This window comes from Dromiciops gliroides, chromosome 5 (genome assembly GCF_019393635.1).
Source record: "Dromiciops gliroides isolate mDroGli1 chromosome 5, mDroGli1.pri, whole genome shotgun sequence".
Lineage (NCBI taxonomy): Eukaryota > Metazoa > Chordata > Mammalia > Microbiotheria > Microbiotheriidae > Dromiciops > Dromiciops gliroides.
Window position 1 is genome coordinate 173,847,010 of NC_057865.1, and position 12,483 is coordinate 173,859,492.

At 38.1% G+C, this 12,483-nt stretch overlaps 1 protein-coding gene across 2 annotated transcripts in view; it reads left to right on the forward strand.

The window, feature by feature from the left end:
- The window catches only part of PRKCQ (protein kinase C theta), a 196,709-nt gene that overhangs the window by 76,225 nt on the left and 108,001 nt on the right, over nucleotides 1-12,483 (forward strand). For both annotated transcript variants that reach the window (XM_043969322.1, XM_043969323.1), the window contains exons 3-4: nucleotides 537-736; nucleotides 5,997-6,057. In XM_043969322.1, the coding sequence (XP_043825257.1) occupies nucleotides 537-736; nucleotides 5,997-6,057 (261 nt within the window). The remainder of the gene's footprint in view (nucleotides 1-536; nucleotides 737-5,996; nucleotides 6,058-12,483) is intronic.

Here is a 12,483-nt window from a genome sequence, read left to right on the forward strand (position 1 = left end):
ACATATAGGAAGTAAATTTACATCACATGAGAAAAATCAGATCTTGTAACTGGGGGCAAATAAAGAAAAATAATTTTCAAAAAGTTATTAAAACACTGTGACTTTCGGCCCCCAGTGTACCAAAGGGAAAGCAATCTGCTGATAATTCTGCATACAGGAAAGGCAATCCAATCCATATAATATAGAAAGAAAAATAGATTTCAAGATTTTTTTTGAGAGGCAATTAGGGGTTAAGTGACTTGCCCAGGGTCACACAGCCAGTAAGTGTTAAGTGTCTGAGGCCAGCTTTGAACTCAGGTCCTCCTGACTCCAGGGTCGGTGCTTTATCCACTGCGCCACCTAGCTGCCCCAGATTTCAAGATTTTTATGGCTAGAATCATCCAAATTGATAATTCAGATGAACAGCTTTACTGTAGATCTGATACTTGACTGCATGCTGCCCTATGGGTTAATCTTGTCTCGATGAGGTGTTTCAAACCAACTGTTATACTGATCTAGTGTAAGGGAATAATGTGTAAATATCTCTCTTTTCATAGAAAATGGGCAAATCTACGTCCAGAAGAAGCCTACCATGTACCCACCCTGGGACAGTACTTTTGACGCTCACATCAATAAGGGGAGAGTGATGCAAATCATAGTGAAGGGGAAAAACATCGACCTGATATCTGAAACTACCATAGAACTCTACTCATTGGCAGAGAGATGCAAGAAAAACAACGGAAAGACAGAAATCTGGGTAAATGTATTGTGTATATAAAGTCAGTCAGTTAAGCATTTATTAAACTCCTACTGTTTATTAAGTGCTGGGGATACAAAGACAATTCCTACTTTAATAGGCTTTTGATAGACTCACAGTCTATTAGGGAGGACAACATGAAAACACCTGCACATAAGTGTGCACGTGTGTGTATGTGTGTGACTGAGAGAGAGAGAGAGAGAGAGAGAGAGAGAGAGAATGAATGAATGAATGGATGGATGGATGAATGGATGGGAATAAATTTGAGTTAATCAACAGGGGAAGGCACCAGCATTAAGGGTAATGTTAAATTTTCATACTGGGAACACTAACATTGTTATTACTGGGATGTGGTGATCTCTATCTTGTAGAAGTTCATTGAGATCCAAAATGTCTGTTGTCTCATCAAAAGATAAGATGGTACTGGCTCTGGTTGGGGAGGGAAAGCATTAGTATAGTTTAAATGTGATTTCTTAGCCATAAATATGAAGTAAGGATAAACAGGTATGGTATAGAACAGGAAAACATAAAAGCTTGAAAATGTGATGTGTATCAGCTGGGGTTGGATTTTGCTCAAAAGGAAAGCAGCACACCAAAGACTGTGCCCTAGAAAGAGTCCTGGATTTGGAGTCTGAGCATCTGAGTTCTGATCCCACCGGTCACTTTGTACCTGTGTGACTTTGAAGAAGTTATGTCCCTTCTCTAGTCATCAGTTTACTCATCTGTAAAAGTAGGGACTGTACTATTTGAATGCTAAGGTCCCTTTCAGCTCCAAATCTATGATTCTATGAAGTTGGTTTAGAACGTGCTGCCACTTCCTCAATCATTTATATTATCTAGCTGGAACTTTTTCTTTTTGTTTTATTTGGGGCACTTAGGACCTCTTTTTTTAAAGGGGTGGAGATGGGAATAGATCAGGGTCAAGTGAAGTAGAGAAATAAAGGATGGAAAAAGAAGGTAGCTTTTTAGATTCACTTTTACCTAATCTTTTTATGTCTACCCCTAACTAATTAACCATTCCACCATTCATTCCATGATCCTGTAATTATTTCAGCTAATTTCCAGTGTTTGTCCAGCAGCCCCAAATGGGATCACAAAGAGTCAGAAATGACTAAACTAATGATATTCAATTTTTTTTGTTTTGTTTTTCTTTGGTTTTGTTTTTGCAGGGCAATGGGGGTTAAGTGACTTGCCGAGGGTCACACAGCTAGTGTCAAGTGTCTGAGGTCAAATTTGAACTCAGGTCCTCCTGAATCCAGAACTGGTGCTTTATCCACTGCGCCACCTAGCTGACCCCCAGATATTCAATTTATTCCAGATGTTTATGCCAGATGTTTTATACACATCTCTTCTATACTGATTTTTATGTTTTAATTAAATGTATATACATTGATATAATACTTTAAATAATCTTTCTTTATTGTTTACAAAAAGAGCCTTTTTTATGCTGCACATTAGGCATAAGAACCAGAGAGAGAGGGTCTTCTTTCATTAGCACATTAATGTAATGAGTTTGTCAGATTATCCAATTGTCATCATGGGAGGCAGGGCGAAGTAGAGCCTAAGGAAAAGAGGGAGGAATCAGAACTGAACTGAGGTCAGAGGATTTACATGGCAGCAGCAAATACAAAAGTGAGGGAGAAAGTAGTGCCCAAACAGGGACAAAGACTAAGGAGGGCAAGCCTAAATGAGGTGTATATGTTAACTTCTGTGCTTGAAGCAGTTGGGAAGGAAAAGCCAGTAAATATGAGATCTAAAAATGTATTTTACTTGCTTCCTAACTCTGTCTTTGCTGATAATTTATATTATACATTGGGAATTTCAAGAACTGTATACCTTGTTATGTTCAGTTCTTCATGTAACCAATTATGTGGTTTGTTATCTTTTCCAACTTTGTCCTGCATGGCAATTTTTTTAAAAAGTATTGTTTAAGCTCAGTGACTCCCTATTACCTCTAGAATTAAGAACAAACCCCTGTGCTGTTTAAAGCCCTTGACAATCTAACTGCAGCCTATTTTTTTAGTCTTGTTTATTACACATTATTCCCCTTCATTCACTCTTTGATTCAGCCAAACTGGTCTACCTAGTGTTTCTCAGACAGGACATTCCATCTCCAAGCCTTTGTGTAGGCTATCCTATAATCCTGGAATTTACTCCTCACCTCAGCCTTCTAGAATCTGTAGCTTCCCTCAAAGCTCAACTCAAGCACCACCTCCTACTTGAGACCTTTTATGATCCCCCAAATTACTAGTTCTTCATACACATACCCCAAGAAACATTACCTTGTATTTACTTTGTATATAATTTGTAGATACTTCTATGTGTACCTCTTGTTTTCTCTAATAGAATGTTAGCTTCCTGAGGGAAGGGACTGTTTGATATTTGTTTTGTGCACTCCAATGCATAGCACAGTACCTGATACATAGCAGACTCTTAAAAAATGCCTATTGATTTATTGGTGTCATTTCTCTGTAATAGTGAAAATTAGTTTCTTAAAACTAATTTTCATTGCTATTTTCTCTTGGCTTTTCTTGGAATCATAAATTTGTGTTCCTTTTCTCAAGTTTCTCATTTGCCTATAAGCCTTCAACTGTCTCTTCCTTTCTAAACATCAAACCCAGTCTCTTTACAAGTTACTTGACCTTTTGTACCAAAACCCTACCTTTTATGCAGTAACAAAAATTGATTCCATGTATAATTCATTAAAATATAATGCAATGTTTTTCTTTTTAAATTTTCTTATTCTAAACTTAACAAACACCTAATACAATGAGCATGTTCATATACAATGTAGAACAGAAGGAAAGGGGGCTTGCACATAAAACTGTGAATTTTTATTATGTAGATTTTGCTCTTCAAGTACATAATGAATTTGATGTGCAACTTTCAAAGCCTCCTTGATTGTATGTAATTCCTTCTGGCTTTCCTTCTGTTCTCTCATGGGGTGAGGGGGGGGGAGAAGAGGGAGTGAAAATCAATGTCCCTTCTCCCACCTTCTCCCCAATAATGCATTTTTTCCAGGGAATAACCCACTTAGTGAGGTGTTCAAAGAATACTGTTTTTACCACTTTATTTTTATATCATACTCATAAGCATAAACTTCATCATTTAGAATTTAATATATATTTACTGAGATCCACTAGATACAAGTCATTATTTTCCCATTTTGGTATATGTTTCTGTTTTGTTTTCTGTCAGTGTACACCTGATACAGGCAGTTAGGTGGCCCAGTGGATAGAGTACCAGCCCTGAAGTCAGGCGGACCTGAAATCAAATCTGATCTCAGACACTAACTATATGAACCTGGGCAAGTCACTTAACCCTGTTTGCCTCAGTTTCTTCATCTGTAAAATGAGCTGGAAAAGGAAATGGCAAACCACTCCAGTATCTTTGCCAAGAAAACTCTAAATGGGGTCACAGAGTCGAACACAACTGAAATGACTCAACAACAACAAAACCCCTAATAACCTGGTCCAAAGAGTGAGTTTCAGCATCCTCAATATACAGACACTTATTCTTTTACATCCTCAACAATCTAGTCTAGGCCAGACTTCCATATCCTAAAAAGAGCATTGTCCTCCCATTTTCCTTATGCTACTAACAACTCAACTCTTAACTGTGATCATGAACTAAGACCTTCAACATATATTTTTTAAATTTCTTATGTCAGACGTATTATTAGAATAATGATACAATCTGGTTCCTTTTTGTCTTTGCTCTGACAAAATAATCTTCCTTAAGCATGAATGTGACTATGCTTAGGAATTTTCAGTGGTTCCCTTTGCCTCTCTCATAAAGTACAAACTACTCAGCCCGGCATTTAAAGTTTTCCATAATCTGACTCCATCCTACCTTTCTAGTGTTACTTCTTATTTTCCCCATGTCTCACACTCTTATAAACAAACTGGAACACTAGCTCTTCCCGGAACTTGGCATTCCATCTCCTGGCTCTGTGTTTGAATAGGCTGTCCGCCATGCTGCCTCATTTTAGTCTCTTAGAATCCTGAGCTTCCTGGTTGCAATTCTTTTGCTAAGCCTTCCCTAACCTTCCTGGTGATTAACATTCTCTCCCTTCTACAGATTGCCTCCTATTGCTGTTAGACTATGAGCTCCTTGAGAAGAAAGACTGTCTTTTGCCCATTTTTATATCCCCAGCACTTAACATGGTACCTGGCACAAGGAGGCACTTGATAAATGTTTATTGGCTATTTACTTGTCTTTTCACCCGATGTATACCAAAATAGAACACAAACTCTAGGAGGGTGGGAACAGTTTCATTTTTTGCCTTTTTATCTCAAGTGTCTAGCATAATTTATACATGGTTGATGCTTAATAAATGTTTGTTTGGATTTTCCAATTATTTATTTATTTTTAAGAGCCTTTTAAAAAAAATTCCGAATTCTCTTCTTACCCCACCCATTGAAAAGACAGACAATGTAATCAATTATACATGTGAAGTCATGCAAAACATATTTCCATATATGCCATTAAATGTTTGTTGAACTGACTTTAATGATTTCCTTCATTTTCCCTAGAAGTATGTATATATATATATATATATATATATATATATAAGTACTGTATGCTAGATCATTGCATCATTTCCTTGTGGGAATTGTTTCATCATCTCCTGGACCGATCTAACTTAAAATGTTCCCTATTAGATCACCTGGTCCTGTGTCAAGGAGGTTCTTTTGATTCTTTGACAACTTTCCTTTGCCCATTTAATACCCTTTCTGTCTGGAATGGTCAACCATGGTGAAAGAAGTTGAGTTTATCTACTTACAAGGTCAGAATTTATCTGTCCTCATGCCCTTTCCTTTGGCCTAAAGAATAAAAACTAAAATGTGCGCCCTTTACCTAGTCCTTCCATTATGACCAGGATCTGACCTGTTAGTACACATCAAATAAAAACTTTAAAAAAATCCGAGTCAGGACGAAGCCAGCCACTGTGAACCTCTCTTAAAAACCTGGTATACTTTTCCGCTTCCCCCTTCCTTTTAAATTTTAACTTCCAAAAAAAGAGCTGTGAATTTTGAGGTGTTCTAAGTATCATTGGTGAGAGGGCTGACTTTGAGGCCGTTGCTACTTCTGATGGTGATAATGAATAGAGAGGATGTAGAAAACTGAAAAGTCTTCCTCCCAGAGTCCAGTCACTCGCTACAAATAACCAATCTTTACTGCCAGAGAACTTTAAAATGCTTAGCCCAAAGTTCTCCTCTCACTGTCTGACTGATCTTTCTTTCTTTTTCTCAACCAGTTAGAGCTGAAACCTCAAGGCCGCATGCTAATGAATGCAAGATACTTTCTGGAAATGAGTGGCAAGTGACATTTTTTCCTTACTTATTTGGGGGTGAAAAGGGCATGTCTTTTCAGAGATGTGCCCTTTTAATATCACTATAATGGTGGAAAAGGATGGGGGTAGTAATGGAAATGAGGAAACATTTCACATTGTTGACATCTCCCTCTGTATAAATGGACTAGAGATAGTTTTATTCTCATTCTTTCTTTTCAAACTCTAGGTAAACAAAGCTTTTCATTCAGTTTCTGAGTGTGGTTTTGAATCCAATTCTAATTCAAAAGGAATTAATACACATGTGTATACTAGCAAGTAGGATAATAATATATCATCAACAACAGCAACAGTCATAGCAGCTAGCATTTATGTACCACCTACTACGTGCCAGACACTATATTACGCACTTTACAATTGTTATCTCATTTGATCCTCACGGCAACCATGGGTGGTGGGTGCTATTATTATCCCCATTGTACAGATGAGGAAACTGAGGCAGACAGAGGTCCAAGGACTTGTCCAAGGTCACACAGCTAGTAAGTCTGTTCCTAATTCTAGACCTACTGCTCTCTCTACTCCATATCCAATGCTCTATTCACTGTACCACCTAAATGCCTCTTTCATACCACAACAATTCACAAAACAGCCTAAAAATATAGCTGGATTAGGATTTGCTTCAATGCAGGATGTAGCCATGTGACTGAAATCACACAGCCCAGAACTGGTTAAAAGTATGGGTTTATAGTAAGTATGTATGAAGACACAGTGAATATGTGGATGTACATGTCATATGGATGAAAGTAACATGACATAACATCTGAATTTATTTCTAAGCAACATTGATCATCAGGAGTATGGTGAAAGAGCTCTAGATTCAGAGGCATAGGGCCTGAGTTGAAATCATGTTTCTGCTCCTACCTGTGTGACTATGTGTATCATTTCTTCATCTGTAAAATGGGGGGGGGAGTAGGAGTGGATTAGGTGATCTCTAAAGAGCCTTCTGACTCTAAATTTATGATCTATGTATAACAGAAAATGTTCTGAACTAGGAAAAATCCTGCTCTACCACTAACTAGCTGTGTGACCTTGGGCAAGTCTTCTCACTATTCAGTTCCTCACCAAATGACATAGGTGTTAGATTAGACCAAGGGTTCCTAATGTGACACCCACAGACCTTTTCTGTGGCTACATTCAGGGGATCTTTGAACTTAGGCAGGAAAAAGAATCTTATCTTGATTTTCAATGATCCCTTATTTCCCTTGTATTCCTATGTCAATTATTTTGTACATTTAAATACATCATTCTGAGTGGGGGTCCATAGGCTACACCAGATTACCAAAGGGGTCCATGACACAGAAAAGGTTAAGGACCCCAGAATTAGACCATTTTAAAGCTTCTCTTCCAGCGCTGTAATTCTGTGTCTACCACCATATCAAGTATAGTACTAATCATGTTCTATTTAAGAAGCAAAAAAAAAAAAAATCAAATGCTATCCTGAGTTTAAACTACATGTGTAAAAAGAGGCTTGTATCATGAAAGTCATATTTACATATGCATTGTTTCTGTAGCATGTGGTTATTTTCTTATGCATGCATATTTATACTGAGTACTCGAATTAACTACTGCACTCATAATATCCTAAACCTAGAAATATATAAAAGAGTATTCCTATGGTAATCAGATGTCACTTAGCCATAATTTCTTTCTTTCCTTCCTTCCTTCCTTCCTTCCTTCCTTCCTTCTTTCCTTCTTTCTTTCTTTCTTGGTCAAAGACAAAGGAAAATTGAATTTAGGCAGGTCTTGAATAGGGCATCTAGGTAGTGCAGTGGATAGTATACTGGCCCTGGAGTCAGGAGGACCTGAGACACTAGCCTCAGATACTTACTAGCTGTGTGACCCTAGGCAAGTCACTTAACCACCCTCCCCCACACCCTTCCCTCCTCCCTACCTCAGACCAGAGTCAGGAGGACCTGAGAGACATAAGGGCAGCTAAGTGGCACAGTGGATACAGTGCTGGGCCTGGAGTCAGGAAGACATTTTTCTGACTTCAAATCTGGCCTCAGACACTTACTAGCTGTGTGACCCTGGCCGAGTCACTTAACCCTATTTGCCTTAGCTCTTCATCTGTAAAAGGAAATGACAAACCACTCCAGTATCCTTGCCAAGAAAACCCCAAATGGGGTCATAAAGAGTTGGATACTACTCAAATGACTAAACAATAACAGTGACAAAGCTATCAAATATTCTGGATTCAGAATTGGTTCAAAGCAGCTAAGTGGCAAAGTAGATTAAGAGTAGATCCTGGAGGGGCAGCTAGGTGGCACAGTGGATAGAGCACTGACTCTGAATTCAGGAGGACCTGAGTTCAAATCTGTCCTTAGACACTTGACACTTACTAGCTGTGTGACCCTGCGCAAGTCACTTAACCCTCATTGCCCCACAAAAAGAAGAAGAAGAAGAATAGAGCCTGGAGCCCGAAAGACCTGAGCTCAAATCCAGCCTCAGATACTTAACAGCTGGGCAAATCACTTAACCTCTTCAGCTTCAGTTTCCTCAGCTGTAAAACTGAAATAATAATAGCACCTACCTTGCAAGGTTGTTGTGAGAATCAAATGAAATAATTGTAAAGAACATAGCACACACACAAAAAGAACTTAGCACAGTGTTTACCATATAGTATGAACTATATAAATAATAATTATTATTGAATAAATAAAAATACTTATGAAAAATAATTTAAGGCTTTCTATCTTTTTAGGTTAAAGATAAATAACATATAATTATAATGTTTTTAATATATTTTATTACATATATTGATTTGAGGAATCAGAAAACATTTTCCATAAATATAAAGAAATTTCAGTTACTGGCCTAACATACTAATGTACATATATGTGTATTTTAAAAGAATCTTTTTCAAATATAAGAAAAACTACACTGTTATCACCACTTCTTTCAAAATGTAACATTATGTAAATTGAGAAATGATTTGAATGCGAGTTATTTTAGGAAAGAATTTAGATTTCTCTTTTAAGAAACACCTTCATGAATATTCATACTGCTACTGTGGAATTTGAATTTGTCATTTGAACAGAGGAACAAATGCAGGTGAGAAGGGGAGGGGAAAAAAACAAAGTTCTAGCTTAATTATATATGCCCAGTAACATTTTCAAAGTAAATTTTTATTATTTTTTTTTCTCGTGTAGACATAGAGAGGCAGTAGAGATTTGTAGAGTGCTAAAGTCAGGGAGACAAGAATCCAAATCCTGCTTTTCACACTTCAACTATGTGATCATGAGGAAGACACTTATCAAGCTCCCTAGGTGGAGAGAGTTTTCACACAGATAAAATTACAAGTCATATATTGATGCTAATGTAGGATCTGCATCCCCAAGGCCATAGTTAGTGGTTTTTCACCCATATTTTCAACACATACTAATTTACCATGTGATGCTAAAAATGGATGGCAGAGGGTGCTTGGTATGAAGTATTTATTGCAGTGCTAGGCACTGTGGAAGTTACAAAGAAGTTTTTCACATAGTACCTTCCTCCTGCCTTTGAAATGTAATCGTCCCCTACTGCTAGATCCTGAGTTCTTGTCTTTTCCTCTCTCTGGGGTCTTCCCACTGGTAATCTCATCTACTCCTACAGTTTCAGCTACCCTTTTCATATGTATGACTTTAAAATCTTTATCTCTAGCCCTGATAACTCTCAAGATCCACACCTAAATTTGCCATCTGCCTCTAAACCTAAATGTTTCATCAGAATCTCCAAATAAACATTCTGAGTTTACCTAATTTATCACCTCCCTCTACCTCTTGCCTTCCTTATTCATATTAATGAAATCAACTTTCTCCCAATCACCAGCTCATATCTTGGAATAGTTTTTTGATTCCTTCCTCAGCATCAACCCTCATATGTTGATGTGTGATTTCAATGGTGTGGATACCAAATCCTACCAGTTCTGTCTCAACAATACCTCTCAAATCCAGCCTCTCCTGTTTACTACCCTATTTTGAGTCTTTAATACCCTTCCTCTAGACCATTTTTATAGCCTTCTAACCAGTTTCCTTGCCTTCAATATATCCTTCACGATAAGATCAGATCCATCTTCCTAATGCACAGCTCTATTAGTCATTTCACTGCTTAAAAAACTTTCTGATGGTTCTTGAGTGATGTATGGCTTTCTTAGCCAAGCATTGAAAACCTTCTAAAACCTGGCCCCCATCTATCTGGCTCAGTCTCACTGCATACTACTTGTCAGAAATGTTATCCCTTTTCTTATAACTATCTTATACACTAGTCTTACTCAATTTTTAATTATAATCATTTGGGTATATATCCTCTCCCTTACTGAAGTTTAAGATCCTTAGAGGTAAGGATATATTTCCTTCTTCATCTTAAGTGCTGAGAGAGAAACAAACATTGTAAATAAATGAATGATTGAATGGAAAAGCATTTATTAAGTATCCATTATAGACAGCTAGGTGGTGCAGTGGATAGAGCACTGGGCTAGGAATCAGGAAGACTCATTTTCATGAATTCAAATCTAGCCTCAGACACTTAGCAGCTGTGTGACCCTGGGTAAGTCACTTAACCCTGTTTGCCTCAGTTTCCTCATCTGTAAAATGAGCTAAAGAAGGAAAATGCCAAACCACTCCAGTATCCTTGCCAAGAAAACACTAAATGGGGTCATGAAGAGTCAGACATGACTGACACAATTCAACATGTACAAAGAGTGTACTGGACTAACCACTGGGGATACAAATAGAAAATGTAATAGAGTCCCTGATGTCAGGGTGCTAGCTCCTTGGATGATGTAGGGAATCAATCACTGTTTGCTAAATTGAAGCATAAGAGGTGTTCCCTGCCCTCAGGTAGCTTATACTCTTGTGAGCAAGTTGGGAGGAGGGAGACAAATAACATAATTAAAACAAATAAGTAGCTGTGTGACCCTGGGCAAGTCACTTAAGCCGAATTGCCTCACCAAAACAAAAAACAAAAAACAAACAACAAAAAAAAGTATTGAGCAGTATAATACTGACCATAACTATAAATGGAGCTCAGAGACCAAAGAGGGCATTGTGGATTGTAGAAATTCATTTGGGAAATGGGATTTAAACTATGTTTTCAAGAATGAGCAGAGTGTTTTTAGGCAGAGGGGATAAATGTGGTAGATGTACAGTATCCAGTGAGGATATTGATCCTCTGGACCCTGTTGGGGAGTAAAAAGAAGACAGACCCAGTGGAGAAAAGTGTTAGAGAAACTTCTGAGCCAAGCAAAGGACTCTGAGCCTGATGCAGAAGGCAAGGGGAAACAATTCATGAGTTCTGAGTAGAGGTATGATGTAATTAAAACTTTGTTTTAGCAAGTTGGTCTGCCATCACTGTCAAGGTTAGAGCAGAGAATGGAAATATTGGAGATAGAGAGACCAACTACAAGACTGTTAAACTCATTTAGGAGTGAAGTGATGAGAGCCAGGACTTTTTTGATGGCAAGAGAAATGGAAATCTGAAAGCATATAGCAAGACTTGGTGACAGGTGGTTGTTGTTCATGTGTGTCCAACTCTTTGTGACCGTGTATGGGATTTTCTTGGCAGAGATGCTAAAGTGGTTTGTCATTTCCTTCTCCAGTAGAATAAAACAAATAGAACTTAAGTGATTTGTCCAAGGTGACATAGCTAGTGAGTATCTGAGCCTGGATTTGAACTCACATCTTCCAAATTTCAGACCCCAGCATAGTATCCATTGAGCCACCTATGACAGGTTATCCATAGGCAATAAAGGAAAAGTGAGAGTCAAAAAGGACTACAAGATTTCCAGCTTGAGGGCAGAGCAATACCACTGACAAAAGTTAAATAGCTAGAGAAAGAAGTCAGTTTCAAGAGAAGAGGAATTTAATTCGTGAAACATTGAACATGGAATGAAATGACACCACATCCATACCTACAAAGAGCCATTTCCTTTGGAGGACTTAAGCTCTCCCACTCTCATCTCAAAGGACATGAAGTCTCTGCTTTTTCTTTCTCCCTAATCCTTCTAGACCACTGCTCTGCTGCCAATACTCTGTCTTCTCTAAAGTCCATGCCTTCTCCTATCACCCTCTCCACATCTTCCTTGCCAGCAACTTTCCCCCACTATGACACATATGGAAGCTTCTCTACCCTGACTCATGCTACCCACCTTGGTTTTCAACATTAGCATTCATATGAATGGTCCATCCGGCGTCTTGACCTCACAGTCCTTTGTTCTTCTAGGTGCCAGTGACCTTCATCACTGTGCCATATTAGCTAACTACAACCACATTTATACTTTGTCATAACTTGATTTTCAATGTCAGACTCAGAATTCACCCTTTCTGACCACAACCTCCTTGCCTTAGAACAGTTCTCATACTTCTCGACCTCTCTCAACCTCTCTCAACCTTACTCTTTGTCCTCATCACAGTCT